At 35.2% G+C, this 23,201-nt stretch overlaps 1 protein-coding gene across 1 annotated transcript in view; it reads right to left on the reverse strand.

Annotated features, from left to right (window-relative positions):
• LOC110464533 (neurotrypsin-like) overlaps positions 1 to 20,977 on the reverse strand; it is a 25,091-nt gene extending 4,114 nt beyond the window's left edge. Inside the window, exons 1-11 of the mRNA XM_021519786.1 lie at positions 20,959 to 20,977; positions 17,225 to 17,527; positions 16,698 to 16,749; positions 11,308 to 11,385; positions 9,792 to 9,939; positions 8,409 to 8,578; positions 7,493 to 7,546; positions 5,215 to 5,362; positions 3,859 to 4,028; positions 3,190 to 3,336; positions 2,877 to 2,906 (exon numbers count right to left, since the gene is read on the reverse strand). Coding sequence (XP_021375461.1) covers positions 2,877 to 2,906; positions 3,190 to 3,336; positions 3,859 to 4,028; positions 5,215 to 5,362; positions 7,493 to 7,546; positions 8,409 to 8,578; positions 9,792 to 9,939; positions 11,308 to 11,385; positions 16,698 to 16,749; positions 17,225 to 17,527; positions 20,959 to 20,961 — 1,303 coding nt within the window. The 5' untranslated portion in view covers positions 20,962 to 20,977. The remainder of the gene's footprint in view (positions 1 to 2,876; positions 2,907 to 3,189; positions 3,337 to 3,858; positions 4,029 to 5,214; positions 5,363 to 7,492; positions 7,547 to 8,408; positions 8,579 to 9,791; positions 9,940 to 11,307; positions 11,386 to 16,697; positions 16,750 to 17,224; positions 17,528 to 20,958) is intronic.
• Positions 20,978 to 23,201: the final 2,224 nt, after the last annotated feature.

The following is a 23,201-nucleotide window of genomic DNA, read 5'->3' on the forward strand; positions in this document are numbered from 1 at the left end:
CTGTTATTAGTAATAATTATCTATACTTATCAACTCTTAGTAATAACTATCTATACGTACTAACTCTTAGTAATAACTATCTATACATACCTGTTATTAGTAATAATTATCTATACTTATCAACTCTTAGTAATAACTATCTATACGTACTAACTCTTAGCAATAACTATCTATACGTACTAACTCTTAGTAATAACTATCTATACATACCTGTTATTAGTACTAATTATCTATACTTATCAACTCTTAGTAATAACTATCTATACGTACTAACTCTTAGTAATAACTATCTATACGTACCAACTCTTAGTAATACCTATCTATGCGTACAAACTCTTATTAATAACTATCTATACGTTCCTGCTCTTAGTAATTACTATCGCTACGTACCAGCTCGTATTGGTTACTATCGATATGTATATACTCTTAGTAATTACTATCGCTACGTACCAGCTCTTATTGGTTACTATCGATATGTATATGTTCTAAGTTATTACTATCGCTACGTTCCAGCTCTTATTGGTTAATATCGATATGTATATGTTCTAAGTAATTACTATCGCTTAGTAATAACTATCTATACGTACTAACTCTTAGTAAAAACTATCTATACGTACCAACACTTAGTAAAGCCTATCTATACATACCAACTCTTAGTAATACCTATCAATACGTACTAACTCTTAGTAATGCCTATCTATGCGTATCAACTCTTAATAATAACTATCTATACGTACTAACTCTTAGTAATGCCTATCTATGCGTATCAACTCTTAATAATAACTATCTATACGTACTAAGTCTTAGTAATAAGTATCTATACGTACTAACTCTTAGTAAAAACTATCTATACGTACTAATTCTTAGTAATAACTATCCATACGTACCACCGATTAGTAATACCTATCAATACGTACTAACTCTTAGTAATGCCTATCTATGCGTATCAACTCTTAATAATAACTATCTATACGTACTAAGTCTTAGTAATAAGTATCTATACGTACTAACTCTTAATAATAACTATCTATACGTACTAATTCTTAGTAATAACTATCCATACGTACCACCGATTAGTAATACCTATCAATACGTACTAACTCTTAATAATAACTATCTATACGTACCAGCTCTCAGTAATCCCTATCTATGCGTACCAACGCTGAGTAATAACTATCTATACGTACCAACACTTACTAATGCCTATCTATACGTACCAGCTCTCAGTAATCCCTATCTATGCGTACCAACGCTGAGTAATAACTATCTATACGTACCAACACTTAGTAATGCCTATCTATGCGTATCAACTCTTAATAATAACTATCTATACGTACTAAGTCTTAGTAATAAGTATCTATACGTACTAACTCTTAGTAAAAACTATCTATACGTACCAGCTCTCAGTAATCCCTATCTATGCGTACCAACACTTAGTAATACCTATCTATGCGTATCAACTCTTAATAATAACTATCTATACGTACTAACTCTTAATAATAACTATCTATACGTACTAAGTCTTAGTAATAAGTATCTATACGTACTAACTCTTAATAATAACTATCTATACGTACTAAGTCTTAGTAATAAGTATCTATACGTACTAACTCTTAGTAAAAACTATCTATACGTACTAAGTCTTAGTAATAAGTATCTATACGTACTAACTCTTAGTAATAACTATCTAGACGTACCAACTCTTAGTAATAACTATCGCTACGTTCCAGCTCGTATTGGTTAATATAGATAAGTATTTGTTCTTAGTAACTACTATCGCTACGTACCCGCTCTCATTGGTTACTATCGATATGCATTTGTTCTTAGTAATTACTATCGCTACGTACCAGCTCTCATTGGTTACTATCGATATGCTTTTGTTCTTGGTAAATACTTTCGCTGCGTATCAGCTCTCACTGGTTAAAATCGATATGTATATGTTCCAAGTAATAACTATCGCTACGTACCAGCTCTTATTGGTTAATATCGATATGGTTTTGTTCTTAGTAGTTACTATCGCTACGTACCAGCTCGTATTTGTTAATATCGATATGTATTTGTTCTCAGTAATTACTATCGCTACGTACCAGCTCGGATTGGTTAATATCGATATGTATTTGTTCTCAGTAATTACTATCGCTACGTACCAGCTCGTATTGGGTAATATCGATATGTATATGTTCTAAGTAATTACTATCGCTACGTACCAGCTCTTATTGGTTACTATCGATATGGTTTTGTTCTTAGTAAATACTTTCGCTGCGTATCAGCTCTCACTGATTAATATCGATATGTATATGTTCCAAGTAATAACTATCGCTACGTACCAGCTCTTATTGGTTACTATCGATATGGTTTTGTTCTTAGTAATTACTATCGCTACGTACCAGCTCGTATTGGTTACTATCGATATGTATATGTTCTTAGTAAATACTATTGCTACGTACCAGCTCTTATTGGTTACTATCGATATGCTTTTGTTCTTAGTAAATACTTTCGCTGCGTATCAGCTCTCACTGGTTAATATCGATATGTATATGTTCCAAGTAATAACTATCGCTACGTACCAGCTCTTATTGGTTAATATCGATATGTATTTGTTCTCAGTAATTACTATCGCTACGTACCAGCTCGTATTGGTTACTATCGATATGTATATGTTCTTAGTAAATACTATTGCTACGTACCAGCTCGTATTGGTGAATATTGATATGTATTTGTTCTTAGTAATTACTATTGCTACGTACCAGCTCGTATTGGTGAATATTGATATGTATTTGTTCTTAGTAATTACTATCGCTACGTACCAGCTCGTATTGGTTAACATTGAAATGTACCTGCTCTGAGTAAGTAACGTTATTTATATTGCTACGTACCTGCTCCACCCAAAGCGATCCAGTGCCTACCTGTAAGTAAATAACGACAATCATTTTATATACAAGCACCTAACATAACACCAGTTTTGGCAATAATTAAAGTTAAAACTGTAATAATAATTATGCACTTGGACATTTGTGATACTTCAGAATAAATATATATGTTTTAACTACATTCCAACCCTTCACCTCCAATCAAACTGGTACTGGTTAAACTTTGTATTCATTAACTGCTGAAAAAGGAGCTTTTTATTGGCAGTTTTTAGTGTTTTTTTAGCATTCCTTCTACAAGACCTTTTAATAAAATTCTCACTTGTTTTTGCGGCTGTTGCTGACTTTGTTGGTGTTATTGTTGTTGATGTTGTTGCTGTCGTCGTCATAGTTGATGTTGTTGTCGAAGCTGTTGTTGTTGTTGTTGTTGATGATACTGTTGATGTTTTGGCTGTGGATGACGTTAAATCTAATAAAAATATAATGTTCGAGTTAGAAAATGCAAATTTTATCTTGTCTGCCGAAACTTTCTCAAAACATACAAATTTGTTTAACCATAATTAAGTCAATATCACATATTTCAGGTTCCTTAATAGACAGAGTATAAATTAGGATTAATGTATCTTAAGTTTTACTACATTTTCTTATTGTTCACGCTATCAATAATATATTACTCAATTGCCGACTTCTTCTTCACTAGTTGGTGTTGGAAGTTTTTTTTTTTTTTTTTTTTTTTTTTTTTTATATAATTATCTGTGTATGATATATCCCATTGCTTGAAACCAGTATTTATTTAACATATGTAACAGATAATAGCCCTTAATGCAAATTGCAGACTTGCTTTCGAGATGGCCATGAACATCTATTAGATTAATCAAAACATTGTTATGATGTACGATAAGTATAATAACCCGTTGTAAATCTGGTAAAATTAACACCAGGCATTCCACGATTAAAAGATAGATAAGTAAGAAAGGAAAGAGGTTCTGACCTTGACATATGACCCCAGCGTCCTCCGTGTGATCACAGTCTCCATGGCCATATGGAACAGAGTTACATTGACCGAGATTGGTCTCTGTCCCACTACACTGGGTCTCGTCCAGCCAGATAGGGCCGTGACCGCTGCCATATCTCGCCTTTGACGTGTGGGTGGCAAGGTTGCTACAAATACCGGGTAACAAACGGATACGTTAATTAACAAAGTACCCTACATGGACAACCTTCTCTTTAATGTCAGAAATACACTGCTGTTTTCAACCATCACTGCACTGGTAAAAGCTACTTACCACAAAAGCTGCAGTATGGAAGATAATATACCATATTTTGAATACACTACAACACAACATCAATAAACAAGGATAAAACATATCACAACATTGATACAAAAACACAAAATATATCACAACGTCAATGCACAAGGAAAACACCTACAACGGCGTCAATACAGGACGTTAAAATATACCATAACATCAACAACCATTATGTACATGTCATAGTAGGTTTAATGATTCCTGTCCCACTGCACCGTCTCTATAGACACGTCCCCCCTAATCTCGTTTGGGATATAACTACACAGCATAGTTTGACCAAAACACTGAAGTTAAACAGGTAGCTCAGTCAGTAAGAGCGACTTTAAATCACTCTAAGGTCCATGGTTCGAGTCCCGGTCTAGCCCACCTGATTTCTAAAGTCTTTAATAATGCCGAATTGAACAGTTTCCAATTCTAATTACAGTTTAGACAGTGTCACGGATATCCTTAAGATACAGACATTCCTTATATTGCTCAACCTAGATATGCGAATCTTCAAGATGCAAAATAGATTAAAACAACTCAGACATGGTATTCGTCGGGCATTCTTCCCAATCACACATTTCCTCGCATTGTCCTAGGCAGTATCGGTATCAACTTTGAAATTCAGTAAATGAATGCAATTCTTGATATTTTGGGTTTGAAGTAAAAACACACTTCAAAGCTCGTCTTTATAAAAAAAAAAAATGCCAGCCGTAATGACATCACCGAGAAACGAAAATTGATGATGGACAAGAAAGTGGTCAATTGTTATCTCATCAGGATGTTTAAGTGAGATGATCGGTTGTTGACAGTTTAAGGCAAATGTATGGTATACATTTATATCTTTGGTACAAAACATAACTAATCAAAACATGGATTTCTCATAAAACCTTGATAGGATATATTCGACTTGCAAAGATACAACCATCCTCATGGATTACAGGTCTACCAGCAAGGCAAACCACATTGAGACGTTATATGATTACACAAAAGTATACGCACACGAATCATCAGTGAAAATAAAGTTTAAAAAAATAAAGATAATATGAGCTCACGTGCTGTAACCAAGCATGCGGCAGACGACTTTCGCGTCAGCATCGGACCAGTTATCGTCACATACAGTTCCCCAAACGCCATTGTGTAGGACCTCCACCCGACCCTCCCGGGCACTCGGCCCGTCCACCAGACGCACCTTCAAAGATCCTTGGAGGAAAATGGTATTATCTTGCAAATTCATTAACGATTTATTAACACGGAGTGTAGGATTAATAGTTTCAACAACATTAGCAGCAAAATGAAATAAAAAAAAATAGAATAAAAATAAAAATGGATCGAGACATATGCTCGTAAATGTAAATTATAATAGTTGATTTAAAATTAAGATGTTGATAAATAAATTAACAATGTTTTGCTTTATCAAACAATCTACGAAAAGTCTAAATTACTTTCAACCTATACTTAAATCCTTATCGCTTGTTCAAGGTTTCCAAATTTTGAAATTAAAAAAATCCAGAAAATATTTTACGAAAATAACAAAACGAAAAGAAGGCTACCATATGGCTGTTGGATGTGCCTGTCCAAATGCTTCGTCAATACCTAACGGGCTATAGGTTACTGACCGGTAGAGTCTATTAACAGCTGGGATGTTTATATATTTAACTTGCACACTAGGCATTGTTTTATGATAAAATGCCTGGTAGATCATATCAAGTTTCAAACTAGCTGCTTTTGTCCCTATCTAATGTTTATCTGTGTGTTACACAACATGTTTTTGAGAAAACTTTTGATAAATTTGGTTTATTTCATTCGCCAACTGCATACAACTTTGTCGTCATGTACTGTAGAATAATTTTAATACTCAAAATTAGAAAATAAACGTCGCTGTTAATAGCATAATTTACGAAACAAGAGAGAAAAAATATGCACAGGTTTTCAAAGAACATTTTTAACTTTTCTGCAGTTATTTAATAATTATGTATTTAGCACTGGAAAAAAGCAAATAAGTCACATGCAGAAAAATGATAGTACAGCTATTGAAGACAGGTATTTTATCAATAAAAGAAATAACTTGAAAATGTAAAATCTGAAAATGCGTTGAACAAATCCGGGAAATGAGAAAACATCTGCAAGTTAAAAACAATTCTATGGAAAGTAACAAAATCTGATATGAAAATAACTACCTGCAAAAAGAAGAGACTGTCTGAAAAGAAAGGCAACTGCCCAAAATGAAAAGAAACTACCTGAAATATCAACAAAAACGAACTGTAAAGAAAAGAAACTTCCTGAAATGATAAGACACCACCTGAAACCATAAAGTAGGTTTAAAGCAGCATGTGTATACGATTTTGAGGGGACCAGTCTCAAGTGTCTGCTTCAGGATAGCCAACCAAGAGTCTATCCTACATCACTGCTTTGAACAGAGTCGTTGATTGCTTGGCGTTGAAGGTTTGCAATCTCGTTGTATGTCTCAATTCTCTTGACCATCTAGAAAGGGTAACTATTTTGGAGTGCGCGTGCTGCACCTATCCATACTCGGGATGAGTGGTGGTTCGATGTCCCTTTGTGTCTTATTAGATCAACATGGTCTGATCACTCTCGCTCTAATGATTAACAGCTTTATCTGAAAAGGGAGCGACCTTGGTCAAATCTGGATCTTCATGGCGATGTAGGGCGTTGAGGCACAAAACCTGTTCTTGATTCTGTAGAAAAAGGTGTAGTACAGCATATACAATGTAATTTTAGACACAAAATGCTTCTAATCCATTATATATTGTTTAAGCAAAGAGAAATTAGCCTACATGACACATAGTTTATGTAAAATTTGAGAAACATCCAATCTCAGCTGTAACAAATTTTATTGGCAAAATATTGACATATCGTTTGAACAGGAGAAAATCCGAAAATCGATGGGCTGAAAGCAGATAAAGTACCCATACTTCGTTTATGATATAATTGTTATTCAAGCTAATTTTAACCAGTCGGAGATAGAGAGGGGGTACATCTTATAGGATATCTATTAGATAAGCTTGTTTGTCCCTTGAATGACTAGGATAAGCAATGACAGGTAAAATGCGTTTGATTTTATTTTTGTTCAAAAGCTGGAAAATCTGAATTGAAAGACAGCTTTAAATAGCTAGAACGGCTTGCACATGGTTCTCCTATTTACCGACAATAAAGCAGAGATTCCTAAAGGAATAGGTGCCTATTTTACAAATACATTTTTACTGAGCTACTCCAACATATGCTGAAGTATCTATGAATATAACATATGGTATTTAGATAACGATGATATTGGTACTGTGTTTCACATGATGAAGATTTTAAATGATATACCATGGGAAACCGACGTCGGTGTCGTCGTCGTCGTCGTCGTCGTAGTAACCGCTGCTATGGAATAAATAAAAACCGTTATAAGGTGGACAAATAATTACATTAATGAATCCCAACGTATCAACAGAAATATAGATAAATAAACAACATTTCATAGAATTAAACAGCATAGCTATTTCATTATAAATGACGATACCATCGAAAACATATCAACATGATAACATATTATGTAATGCTATTCGTTTATAATAGTTATGCTGTAAACCTGTTAGTTAAACAATAAAATATGGGATCCTTGTGATAACAATACAGGATATTATATCATACAACTACGGATGTTTTACTTGGTGGATAAACATGATATTAACAAAAGATTTATTTTTTTAGACCAAGGTGAAAGCCTCGGTCAATAACGTATTCTTTCGGTCAATATTACAGTATAATCACCAAGTGAAAAGTCCATAATTGTTTTAAAATATAACTTAGAAATGAATTAGATATTTATCATGTGATTATATTTGAATTTTTGAAATCCTTTTTAAATCATAATAAATCATGATGGGGGTCTTTCAGCAGATCAGAAACAGTTTATTTGTAAGTTATACTACAAAAAGGTTTTTATACGTTAAATTACCTACACGAATACCAAACAAAAATAACAACGGACATGTTATTGACGTCATAACAGTCATGTTCCTGACGGCAAGAAGTAGCAAAATTGTTAGACAGTATTTGCAATGCAGCATCTGAGTCAATCAAATAATAAGGTTATGATCCTACATGTACCTAGTATAATGACAGAAACTTAAAACATGAATGTTGGCTTCGAAATGTGATTTAACCGGACATTTTTCAAATCATTTAAAGTCACATACGCAATAAATCTATCATTATTTAGCTGTATACATACAACACTGACCTTGACATACGACCCCAGCGTCCTCCGTGTGATCACAGTCTCCGTGACCATATGGAACAAAGTTACATTGACCGAGGTTTGTCTCTGTTCCACTACACTGGGTCTCGTCCAGCCAGATAGGGCCGTGACCGCTGCCATATCTAGCCTTGGACGTGTGGGTGGCATGTACGCTACAACACAAACGATGCATTGTAGGTTATTATTATAAACAATTTTGAAATGCAACTGAAAACAATGCCTTCATGTAATAAATCACATGTTTGCACCTGAATACAAACATTTTTAGTAAAAGCCTTTATAACTTACACAGTTAATCCAATAGTAATATACATAAGATTCCGCGCGAATAAAATTATATGGCGAGATTGCATGCATTTCGGAATAACTTTTTAACGGCCCATTGTAGTTGTTTTCAAGTTCACTAAACCTGCATTTAAGATAGCGCTTAAACAATGAACATTACACACACAGGTAGATCACTTTATGAACTCTCAAAGAGGGAATACAAAAGACATATAATTGTAGTTTATTGTATGAATCGTTGTTATAATGTGGTTCATATATGTGTTTGTATGACACCCTTAGTTTACTATTTCATTCTAAATATTTTATTAATCATTAAATGATATACAAACACTTTTTTTTCCCCATTTAAACAATGTGCGTGGATAAGATATCTCCCGGTTTTTTTGTCTTCAAAGTATTCATGAAAAAACGTAATGTATAAAACCAAATAACTCGCGTTTATTGAACAATGATAAGTTTCGTTTAAAAAAAGAATACAATTCGAAAGAATTCACCTTAATTATAATAACCAAAAACAAAAACCACACATTTGTTAAAACATGATAACTCCCTTTATTTCAAAGCTAAATCTCTAAGGCATTGTATGAGTTATATTTTATAACATTAAACCATGCGATTGACTATGCTAAAGCTTCCGCAAGACATTCTATAAGGTTACATATACATAACGTCATTCATGTTGTCATGTGCATTTAGGAATTAATCACCCACAATTACAATACATTCTAGGGGTAACGTTGTCTTACGTTCTCTGCACACCTGGAATACGTCATGATGAAATCGAAGGCATCAAATAATCATGCGGCAGCGTATCGCAAAATTGCCCGGCTTTGAAGGTAGGCGTCGCTCCTCTATTATCTTCTAAATACTGGTATTAGCGTAGCGATTGGTCAGTTTTTCTTTATCTGAACCCAATGAAAAAACTAATCGAGTGCCTGGGATTTTGTCATGACATATTCCAGGGGTGCAGAAAACGTAAGTGAGCAAAATCCCTGGAATTTTGAGGACATATAGTTTTTAAGTGTTTATGTATGTTAATATCTGTAGAAGAAGGAAAGCATGTGTAAGGTTTCTCACCCAGAGTATCCCAGCATACGACATACCACCCTAGCGTCGTTGTCGTCCCAGCTATCGTCACATACCGTGCCCCACTGACCATTATGGTATACTTCCACTCGACCCTCCAAGGCACTCAGGCCGTCAACCAGACGCACCTTAAGAATTTCTGTTTAAAACAAACATGCGATATCATTCTAGAGGTTTGTATTACCTTCGATGTAAATGATAAATAGATCAAGCAAAAATATAACAGCGTCGAATTGAAACCCCCAGTCGGATTATAGATAAGTAATATAAAGATATAAAAAAAAAATGAAAACCTAATTTATAGGAAAGACATTATGAATATCTCCAGGAAAAGATCAAGCTTTTTCTGGACCAAATGTGGCACAACCCAATTTGAAAACACAAAAAGCAGATGTTGACTGTGTCCATCTGTATGGATGGAAGCTTATCAAGTAGATATTTATGTAGCCTCACAGTTATTGGTTGACTGGTTTTCAACCTGACTAATGATATTCTAATGGAGAATAATTCTGTATGAGTTACATTTCAATCAAGGAAAGTTGAAAAAGGTCGATGAGGCATTTGTTATATACGTTTCAATTTCACCCTGATATACGGATCATGCATAAATAACAACAATTCGTTACAATGTACAAGAATTACCTTATATATTTAGTTAGCATTCTCCGTCGATTGTCAACCAATGAATCATGAATTTAGTTTTACGATTGTTATATGATTGTAATTAGTCATATCATAAACAAAATCTGTCAAATTTTCAACTTAAAATAATGTATGACACTGACAACTAAAGAGTAATCATAGCGAAAACGTCTGGTATCACGCTTAAATTGACCATGCTAGTAGCACGTAGGGTTGTGGGCTTATGGACAGTAGAGAAATCATTACAGATGAGTGATTCATTTTGTAACTTACAATAGTGTGGTATAGCAGATCGCTCTTGAATTAGTAGTCATCATATAGGAGCTGTAGTTACCGCGGGAGTGGTTATATATTTGGTGGTGGGTACTATAGTAGCAATATACTTTTGTCACATTCCACGAAGCACCGGAGTTATCAGGGATCTAGTAGACCTCTAGAATGTTGGGACGGGAGTGGGATGTGCTATCTATTAAGGATTGAAGTGACTAACATGAAGGCATTGTAGTAGTTATATAGAAGTGTTGGGTCTTGTAGAAGTAGACTACGCATAAATACCCATCTATTTTGGATAACCTGTGGCGGGTCTTGTGGTGAGCCTTTCTTTACAAACATTTTATATGAATAATATGGAGGTGGAATGATAATTATTGGTGTGCTAGGTCGGCAAAAATGAGCTGTTGTATATATAAAGACTTACCTGGAGGTGAAGGTGTTATAATCACAGGTATGATGGGTCTGGTAAAATGAGCTGTTGTATATATAGATGTTTCATAACACTTACCTGGAGGAGGAGATGTTATAATCACAGGTATGATGGGTCTGGTAAAATGAGCTGTGGACGTTATAGACGTATAACATGACTTACCTGGAGGTGCAGTGCTGGTCACTATTGATGTGGTCGGCAGGCTTGGGGGCACTGAGGCAGAGGCTTGATTGAGAGTGGCTGCAACGCAATTACGTATTTTCATGCTTCAAAGCAGTGAGAAAATTATGTCATTAATTCAAATAAAACACTAAATTTTTGTTGGGGATGCATTTTGTTGAACCATTATCAGGCTTTGATAATCTGCAACGTCTGACTGACGACTAGTCAGGAAAATACCTGAAATTTGCTTTGTCATAGCGGCATATATATTAAATTATAGATAAAATATTTGGGTAGACTGTTTTTTTTACAATGAAATCATACCGATAGAGGAATTGAGTGATACGATTTAATCACTGGCAATAGAGAATGTTTTAGATAGTATGATAGGGGAAAGGAGTGTAAAATAAAATCATCGGGGAAGGAGGTGGTTTTATATAGTATGATTGTGGAAAGGAGTGATAAAATAAAATCAATTGTGGAAAGGAGTGATAAAATAAAAGCATCGGGGAAGGAGGTGGTTTTAGATAGTATGATTGTGGAAAGGAGTGATAAATTAAAATCATTGGGGAAGGAGGTGGTTTTAGATAGCATGATTGTGGAAAGGAGTGATAAAATAAAAGCATCGGGGAAGGAGGTGGTTTTAGATAGTATGATTGTGGAAGGGAGTGATGAATTAAAATCATCGGGGAAGGAGGTGGTTTTAGATGATAGTATGATTGGGGAAAGGAGTGATAAAATAAAATCATCGGAGAAGGAGGTGGTTTTAGATTGTATGATTGTGGAAAGGAGTGTTAAAATAAAATCATCGGGGAAAGAGGTGGTTTTAGATAGTATGATTGTGGAAAGGAGTGTTAAAATAAAATCATCGGGGAAGGAGGTGGTTTTAGATAGTATGATCGTGGAAAGGAGTGATAAATTAAAATCATCGGGGAAGGAGGTGGTTTAAGACAGTATGATTAAAAAGGAGTGATCAATTTAAATCATCTGGGAAGGAGGTGGTTTTAGATAGTATGATTGTGGAAAGGAGTGATAAAATAAAATCATCGTGGAAGGAGGTGGTTTTAGATAGTATGATTAAAAAGGAGTGACGAATTAAAATCATCTGGGAAGGAGGTGGTTTTAGATAGTATGATTGGGGAAAGGAGTGATAAATTAAAATCATCGGGGAATGAGGTTGTTTTAGACAGTATTATTGAGGAAAGTAGTGATAAAATAAAATCAACGGCGAAGGAGGTTGTTTTAGACGGTATGATTGAGGAAAGTAGTTATAAAGTAAAATCATCGGGGAAGGAGGTGGTTTAAGACAGTATGATTAAAAAGGTGTGATAAATTAAAATCATCTGGGAAGGAGGTGGTTTTAGATAGTATGATTGAGGAAAGGAGTGATAAAATAAAATCATCGGGGGAGGAGGTTGTTTTAGACAGTATGATTTGGGAAAGTAGTGATAAAGTAAAATCATCGGGGAAGGAGGTGGTTTTATATAGTATGATTGTGGAAAGGAGTGTAAAATAAAATCATCGGGGAAGGAGGTGGTTTTAGATAGTATGATTAAAAAGGAGTGATAAATTAAAATCATAGGGGAAGGAGGTGGTTTTAGATAGTATGATTGGGGAAAGGAGTGATAAAATAAAATCATCGGGGAAGGAGGTGGTTTCAGATATTATGATTGTGGAAAGGAGTGATAAAATAAAATCATCGGGGAAGGAGGTGGTTTTAGACAGTATGATTGTGGAAAGGAGTAATAAATTAAAATCATCGGGAAAGGAGGTGGTTTTAGATAGTATGATTGTGGAAAGGAGTGATAAAAAAAATCATCGGGGAAGGAGGTGGTTTTAGATAGTATGATTGTGGAAAGGAGTGATAAAGTAAAATCATCGGGGAAGGAGGTGGTTTTAGATAGTATGATTGAGGAAAGGAGTGATAAAATAAAATCATCGGGGAAGGAGGTGGTTTTAGACAGTATGATTGGGGAAAGGAGTAATAAAATCATCGTGGAAGGAGGTGGTTTTATATAGTATGATTGATGAAAGGAGTGATAAAATAAAATCATCGGGGAAGGAGTTGGTTTTAGACAGTATGATTGGGGAAAGGAGTGATAAATTATAATCATCGGGAAAAGAGGGTGTTTTAGACAGTATGATTGTGGAAAGGAGAGGTAAAATAAAATCATCGGGGAAGGAGGGGGTTTTAGATAGTATGATTGTGAATAGGAGTGATAAAATAAAATCATCGTGGAAGGAGGTGGTTTCAGATTGTATGATTGTGGAAAGGTGTGATAAAATAAAATCATCGGGGAAGGAGTTGGTTTTAGACAGTATGATTGGGGAAAGGAGTAATAAAATCATCGTGGAAGGAGGTGGTTTTATATAGTATGATTGTGGAAAGGAGTGTAAAATAAAATCATCGGGGAAGGAGGGGGTTTTAGATAGTATGATTGTGAATAGGAGTGATAAAATAAAATCATCGTGGAAGGAGGTGGTTTCAGATTGTATGATTGTGGAAAGGTGTGATAAAATAAAATCATCGGGGAAGGAGTTGGTTTTAGACAGTATGATTGGGGAAAGGAGGGATAAATTAAAATCATCGGGGAAGGAGGCGGTTTAAGACAGTATGATTAAAAAGGAGTGATCAATTTAAATCATCTGGGAAGGAAGTGGTTTTAGATAGTATGATTGTGGAAAGGAGTGTAAAATAAAATCATCGGGGAAGGAGGTGGGTTTAGACAGTATGATTGGGGAAAGGAGGAATAAAATCATCGTGGAAGGAGGTGGTTTCAGATTGTATGATTGTGGAAAGGTGTGATAAAATAAAATCATCGGGGAAGGAGGGGGTTTAAGACAGTATGATTAAAAAGGAGTGATCAATTTAAATCATCTGGGAAGGAAGTGGTTTTAGATAGTATGATTGTGGAAAGGAGTGATCAAGTAAAATCATCGTGGAAGGAGGTGGTTTTATATAGTATGATTGATGAAAGGAGTGATAAAATAAAATCATCGGGGAAGAAGGTGGTTTTAGATCGTATGATTGTGGAAAGGTGTGATAAATAAAATCATCGGGGAAGGAGGTGGTTTAAGACAGTATGATTAAAAGGAGTGATCAATTTAAATCATCTGGGAAGGAAGTGGTTTTAGATAGTATGATTGTGGAAAGGAGTGATCAAGTAAAATCATCGTGGAAGGAGGTGGTTTCAGATTGTATGATTGTGGAAAGGTGTGATAAATAAAATCATCGGGGAAGGAGGGGGTTTTAGATAGTATGATTGTGAATAGGAGTGATAAAATAAAATCATCGTGGAAGGAGGTGGTTTTATATAGTATGATTGTGGAAAGGAGTGTAAAATAAAATCATCGGGGAAGGAGGTGGTTTAAGACAGTATGATTAAAAAGGAGTGATAAATTAAAATCATCGGGGAAGGAGGTGGTTTTAGACAGTATGATTGGGGAAAGGAGTGATAAATTAAAATCATCGGGGAAAGAGGCTGTTTTAGACAGTATGATTGTGGAAAGGAGTGGTAAAATAAAATCATCGGGGAAGGAGGTGGTTTTAGATAGTATGATAGGTGAAAGGAGTAATAAAATCATCGTGGAAGGAGGTGGTTTTATATAGTATGATTTAGGAAAGGAGTGATAAACTAAAATCATCGGGGAAGGAGGAGGTTTTAGATAGGATGATAGGTGAAAGGAGTAATAAAATCATCGTGGAAGGAGGTGGTTTCAGATTGTATGATTGTGGAAAGGTGTGATATATAAAATCATCGGGGAAGGTGGTGGTTTTAGATAGTATGATTGAGGAAAGGAGTGATAAATTAAAATCATTGGGGAAGGAGGTGGTTTTACATAGTATGATAGGTGAAAGTAGTAATAAAATCATAGTGGAAGGAGGTGGTTTTATAATTGTATGATTGTGGAAAGGAGAGGTAAAATAAAATCATCGGGGAAGAAGGTGGTTTTAGATTGTATGATTGTGGAAAGGTGTGATAAAATAAAATCATCGGAGAAGGAGGTGGTTTTAGATTGTATGATTGTGGAAAGGAGAGGTAAAATAAAATCATCGGGGGAGGAGGTGGTTTTAGATAGTATAATAGTGGAAAGGATTGATAAAGTAAAATCATTGGGGAAGGATGTGGTTTTAGATAGTATGATAGGTGAAAGTAGTAATAAAATCATAGTGGAAGGAGGTGGTTTTATAATTGTATGATTGTGGAAAGGTGTGATAAAATAAAATCATCGGAGAAGGAGGTGGTTTTAGATTGTATGATTGTGGAAAGGAGAGGTAAAATAAAATCATCGGGGGAGGAGGTGGTTTTAGATAGTATAATTGTGGAAAGGATTGATAAAGTAAAATCATTGGGGAAGGAGGTGGTTTTAGATAGTATGATAGGTGAAAGGAGTGATAAAATAAAATCATCATGGAAGGAGGTGGTTTTATATAGTATGATTGAGGAAAGGAGTGATAAAATAAAATCATCGGGGAAGGAGGTGGTTTTAGATAGTATAATTGTGGAAAGGATTGATAAAGTAAAATCATCGGGGAAGGAGGTGGTTTCAGATTGTATTATTGTGGAAAGGTGTGATATATAAAATCATCGGGGAAGGAGGTGGTTTTGGAAAGTATGATTGCGGAAAGGAGTGATAAAATAAAATCATCGGGGAAGGAGGTGGTTTTAGACAGTATGATTGGGGAAAGGATTGATAAAATAAAATCATCGGGGAAGGAGGTTGTTTAAGACAGTATGATTGAGGAAAGTAGTGATGAAGTAAAATCATCGGGGAAGGAGGTGTTTTTAGATAATATGATTGGGGAAAGGAGTGATAAAATAAAATCATGAGGGAAGGAGGTGTTTTATTTAGTATGATATAGGAATAGATTAATAAAATGAAGCAATTTGGGAAAGAGATGATTTTCGAGAGTACGAATGGTGAAAAGGAGTGATGAGATGAAATTATCCGGGATGTAGATAGCTCTAGATAGCGTGATTTGGGAAAGGAGTGAATGAAATCGTTGGGACAATATATGATTTTAAATAGTATGGTTGGAAAATCAGTGGTTATAAGAAATAATTGGGAATACAGAATGCTTTACAAACTATGCAACGCAAAAAATGTGTGCACTTTATATAACTATCCACAAAATCAAAACATTCTCATTTATAAACTTCCGATAAAAACAAAAAGATTTTGCAAAAACACAAAATTTTGCAAATTAATTTCATCGTCTAGCAACACCAACCAATCAGAGGTTAGAATTACAAACATTGCCAATCATTACAGTATACGACGTCATCACGTTTTGTGTTGTATATCTTTAGGTCATACGATACATCATTTCTAATAATGAGGGAATAGCCAAAATTGAATTATTGCGTACGACAAGGTATTCTACTCACCGTTACAACAATCGTTTTTACATTGTACACTGTCCTCCAACGCCCACATATCCTGTAAAAATGAAATGTCAAAACAAAACATTATTTCTGACGAATGTCTCCACAGTGTGCATTTGATGAAATCTTTGATCATCGGCCAGAACCGTTCAGGACGCGTTTTGACCGACTGTTCGATATAACATTACATATGCCACAATAATACCAATTAATATGTAAACAACACCGTAACAATACAGATGATTGAATAAAAAAATATATAGATAAAATAAAAAGGACGACGTCACAAACGCTTAAAAACAATGCCCTTAACCAGGAGCTAATAAACGAAGGCGTTCCCTCCACACTATATGTCGCATGGCATGAAAAATCCAGGAAAGTATGCTTATAATCAACAATACAAGCGGCATTGTTTACACATGACGACAAACATGGGTAAGGCACTAATTTTCCGAAACGAACTGTCATGTATAGCATGCTACATCAAATATCGATAACATAACTATTTAATGCAATTGATGACATCTTACCGATCTGCTTTTGTGCCTCACATTCAAGAAGTTTCTACCATGGAAAATACGTCTCTTTCCTAAAAACTGGACACAGTGACCTACATCAAAATCACACGTGTAGAATGATCCTTCTTTGCGTATACAGACGAACCGGTCGTTGTTGTTCATATGGTAGTGGTGGTTACCAGTGTTAGATAAGGTATGTGGGCATGCCTCACATTGACTTCCGTGTCCCGATCTTTCATGATTCTCACGTGCAACGTCAGTCGCTTCCGTACTGGCTGTGCACAAGCACAATAGGACGAGACAGCAAACAAAAATCTCAAACAGAATAAACAAAATATTAATTATTATAATCACTAACATGGATTTTCAGTTAAAAGATACTTCCCATATGTACCACCCTCATACTCATAGTAGATTTACTCAAATGTAACACCCGTCATGTTCACAGTAGATTTACTCAAATGTAACACCCGTCATGTTCACAGTAGATTTACTCAAATGTAACACCCGTCATGTTCACAGTAGACTTACTCAAATGTAACAGCCTCATACTCATAGTAGATTTACTTAGGTGTAACACCCTCATTCTCATAGTAAATTTACTCAAATGTAAAACCCATCGAGTTCACAGTAGATTTACTCAAATGTAACACCCATCGAGTTCGCAGTAGATTTACTCAGGTGTAACATCCTCAAACTCATAGTAGATTTACCCAGGTGTAACACCTGGCATGTTCACAGTATATTTACTCAGGTGAAACACCCTCATACTCATAGTAGATTTACACAGGTGTAACACCCTCATACACATAGTAGATTTACTCAGGTGTAACACCCTTATACACCTGGCTGGTTCACAGTATATTTACTCAGGTGAAACACCCTCATATTCATAGTAGATTTACACAGGTGTTACACCCTCATACTCATAGTAGATTTACACAGGTGTAACACCCTCATACACATAGTAGATTTTCTCAGGTGTAACACCCTTATACTCATGGTAAATTTACTTATGTATAACACTCGTCATGGTCACAGTAGATTTACTCATGTGTAGCATCCTCATACTCATAGTAGATTTACTCAGGTGTAGCACCCATCATGTTCACAGCAAATTTACTCATGTGTAACACCCTCATACACATAGTAGATTTACTCAGGTGTAACATCCTCAAACACATAGTAGATTTACTCATGTGTAACATCCTCAAACTCATAGTAGATTTACTCAGGTGTAACACCTGGCATGTACACAGTATATTTACTCAGGTGTAACATCCTCAAACACATAGTAGATTTACTCATGTGTAACATCCTCAAACTCATAGTAGATTTACTCAGGTGTAACACCCTTATACTCATGGTAAATTTACTTAGGTGTTACACCCGTCATGTTCACAGTAGATTTACTCATGTGTAGCATCCTCATACTCATATTAGATTTACTCAGGTGTAGCACCCATCATGTTCACAGCAAATTTACTCATGTGTAACACCATCATACACATAGTAGATTTACTCAAGTGTAGCACCCATCATGTTCACAGCAAATTTACTCATGTGTAACTCCCTCATACACATAGTAGATTTTCTAAGGTGTAACACCCTTATACTCCTGGTAAATTTACTTAGGTGTTACACCCGTCATGTTCACAGTAAACTTACTCAAATGTAACAGCCTCATACTCATAGTAGATTTACTCAGGTGTATCACCCATCATGTTCACAGCAAATTTACTCATGTGTAACACCCTCATACACATAGTAGATTTACTCAGGTGTAAAACCCTCATACTCATAATAGATTTACACAGGTGTAACACACTCATACTCATAGTAAATTTACCCAGGTGTAAAACCCTCATACTCATAATAGATTTACACAGGTGTAACACCCTCATACAGATATAGATTTACTCAGGTGTAACATCCTTATACTCATTGTAGATTTACTCAAGTGTAGCATCCTCATACACATTGTAGATTAACTCAGGTGTAGCACCCTCATACTCATAGTAGATTTACTCAGGTGTAACACCCTCATACAGATAATAGATTTACTCAGGTGTAACATCCTCAAACTCACAGTATATTTACTCAGGTGTAACATCCTTGTACTCATTGTAGATTTACTCAAGTGTAGCATCCTCATACTCATTGTAGATTAACTCAGGTGTAACATACTCATACTCATAATATATTTACTCAGGTGTAACACCCTTATACTCATGGTAAATTTACTTAGGTGTTACCCCCGTCATGTTCACAGTATATTTACTCAGGTGAAACACCCTCATACTCATAGTAGATTTACTCTGGTGTAAAACCCTCATACTCATAATAGATTTACACAGGTGTAACACCCTCATACTCATAGTAAATTTACTCAGGTGTAACATCCTCAAACTCATAGTAAATTTACTCAGGTGTAACATCCTCAAACTCACAGTATATTTACTCAGGTGTAACATCCTTGTACTCATTGTAGATTAACTCAGGTGTAACATACTCATACTCATAATATATTTACTCAGGTGTAACACCCTCATACACATAGTAGATTTACACCGGTGTAACATCCTTGTACTCATTGTAGATTTACTCAAGTGTAGCATCCTCATACTCATTGTAGATTAACTCAGGTGTAACACCCTCATACTCATAGTAAATTTACCCAGGTGTAAAACCCTCATACTCATAATAGATTTACACAGGTGTAACACCCTCATACTCATAGTAAATTTACTCAGGTGTAACACCCTCATAATCATAGTAGATTTACTCATGTGTAACATCCTCAAACTCATAGTAGATTTACTTAGGTGTAACACCTGGCATGTTCACAGTAGATTTATTTAGGTGTAACAGCCGTCATGTTCACAGTAGATTTACTCAGTAGTAACATCCCCATACACATAGTTGATTTACTCAGGTGTAACACCCGTCATTTGCACAGGATATTCATAGTAGATTTACTCAGATGTAACACCCTCAGACTCCCGGTAGATTTACTCAAGTGTAACACCCTCAAGCTCATAGTAGATTTACGCCGGTGTAACACAAGTCTAGATCAGAGTGGATATACTGCATACTGGAAATTTGTCGCTGCATTATGATTTTCGCCTCTTTCCCCTCTGTAATGACGGCGAATTCACCATTACAGCAAAAATAGGTAAACACCATATTAAATATAGTCACTAACGTGGGAGTCAAAGACAAAACTGGGCGAAAAATGATTGCATTGGCGATGGGCGAAAGTTTGATGGGGCGAACATTTCTTTGTATGCAGTACTCACGTAAACTCTACGCGTGATGTTCATAGTAGATATAATCACGTGTTATACCCGTCATTATCGCATTAGACGTACTCTCGTTTAACACTTGTCATGTTCACCGTAAATATAATATCGTGTAACACCCGTCATGATCACAGTACATGTATATATACCATGTGTAACAACCGTCATGTTCAATTACCTAGGAATTGTAGAATTTTACTACATACATGCATTTTTTTCTGATTTGTTTTTATAACAAAACATTTTTCATTATGAGTATTTTGTTGTCAAATTTTAGAATAATTACATCATAGACAAACACCATCATCAAAGAGTATCGTTTTAAAATAATGATATGCGCTGCTATCAAATGATTAATATATTTTTTTTGTTACAAAAAGTTGCATCGTGACTAAAAGAATCCGCTATGGATAAATTAAGGTTAACTGGTGCTGTATAACCTACCATCGTCAGCTGAAAGGGCGTGTGAATCACAACTATAGATAAGTAGGCGACCTTCACACTTAATCTGACCAGAAATGACCTGTTGTATAATCCGCGTGACCAGAGATCTACAGTCCTATCTATTCAGTTTAGTACGCCTTCGGAAAATTATGGTGTTTTTCTTTGTTCGTACCGTGAAATCATTTAAATTTGAGGGTTATCAATTCCGATGATACCATTTGTACTATTCTTTCACAAATTAACTATGTACACGAATTAATTACGGATTTAAATTTGAAATGAATGGGTTTTTCGTTCGATTTGTATTCTGACAGATCTATGTATACAGCATGATAAGACGGCATTTCTTAATACTACATTTGATTACTTTTAACTCATATTAATACAAACATTTTATTTTTTAATACTACAATTTATTACTTTTAATTCAAATTAATACAAACATTTTACATACACACTTATATGCCTCACTTTGAATGTACATATAGAAAATCGGTAACTTAACAGGGTATGAAAATACCGAAACAGAGATAATTTGGAACCTTTTTCATGTGGCATTATGTTGAGTAACATTATCATATCCTGGAGATATTTTCCCCAATTTTGTTTTTGTTTATAAAGTTTGGCATTCAGTTGCCAAAGGTCAATAATAGGATATATAAACAGTAATTATACACAATGCTTTTTGTTTCGAAAAAAACATTGTCAGTAATAAAAACAAAACTAACAAAAGAACACACAAACTCATGGGTCCCTTTAATGAGGAGCACATATCAGTTTATGGATATATATATACACATTCACACAACTTTAAGGGAGACTAGAAAAGACACAAATTGACCTTGCAATTCTAGTTTGGTCATCGTTCGAAATGAAATGCGTCAAAACTTTAAGTAGTTCAAATTAAACATAAATATAAATACCAGGACTACGCTTATCCTGAACGTCTCAAGATACTAAAAACACCAACATAACCATACAATCGACAAAGAGGCGATATGATTGAGATATTAAAATTAGCACAAGAAATAAACTATAAGGAGATTAAAGGATTCAAATGAAACTGTACGACTTAGCTGAGGTAGCACCAGGACATATCTAATACATATGTAGCCCAGCCCCCTACCTCTTCAGAAACAGTCTTCAATCTTTGGATAGTTATTATTTGAAACAACATTTCAAGACACTGATCAATATAGAATTGTATTTGTTTGAAAGCATGCTAGACAGACACTTAGTAAACCAGCAGGTCTTTTCTAAAGATTATAATCATCGGAGGCTGGACAAATGTATAAGAGTCTGATAAAGGAAATTCCTTAAGTCATGTATCCGAAAACTACAAGTTCCTAGTTTGGCCTTTCACTCTCGCCACATTTCTAGTCAGTAGTGTATGCTCTTGCAACTCTGACCAGAAAATACGACTTTTCTCCAAAACCGGCCTCATATAAAGCATGCATACGCTGAGAATTGGATTAAAATACCTAGTGTACAATTATCATATCTTGACACATTTTTCCATTTCCTTTCACTATCTCTTCGAAAAGTTCGGGTGTTGATAGCGAGTAATTAGTGTTAATATTCTAAGTCTTAGATAAAATTCTTTGTTCCATCTTTGCAATATAGAATGAGTAATTCGAAGGTGGTGGGGGTCTGTAGTACGTTTACGTTGGTGTCCTTCCCCACCGCAGTTGCTTCATGGAAACCCGTAAACTCAGCATAAAAAGAATCAACCATCGGCTATGGTGGTTTATATTTCACATTTACTCGGCACAGCTCTGTTCTGCCGTTGGCGCCACTGGAACAGCGACATACGCCTCAGGTGCTTACACACAGTTCATACAGCCCTATAGTACAAAGCTTTTCCATATTATAGACACTCTTAACAATGAATGTACGTTTTCGGCCGGGCCTACGCCACTTCGTTGATACTTCATAATTCTAGGTTAGGTTATGTGCAGCCTGTGCGAGTACCCTTATACTGTCAATCATTGTTGTATGAATAAATGCTTAGAATCTTAACTCATTTGTGCGATGGCCGTTAATAAATGTAGGTTGAAATGTAATAAATTCATTTTACTTCTTTAAGTTTTACGCATGTATGGTTAGGCATATGCTTAATGAGTAGTCGGATCCCTACGAACGCAGATACTTTTCCTTTTAACTATCAAACAACAACACATTTATGAACAGATATAATTTTATTGCATTAAAAAAACAATTGAGTTCGGCACTGGCATCGCCTA

This window comes from Mizuhopecten yessoensis, unplaced genomic scaffold, assembly GCF_002113885.1.
Source record: "Mizuhopecten yessoensis strain PY_sf001 unplaced genomic scaffold, ASM211388v2 scaffold11009, whole genome shotgun sequence".
Classification (NCBI taxonomy): Eukaryota; Metazoa; Mollusca; class Bivalvia; order Pectinida; family Pectinidae; genus Mizuhopecten; species Mizuhopecten yessoensis.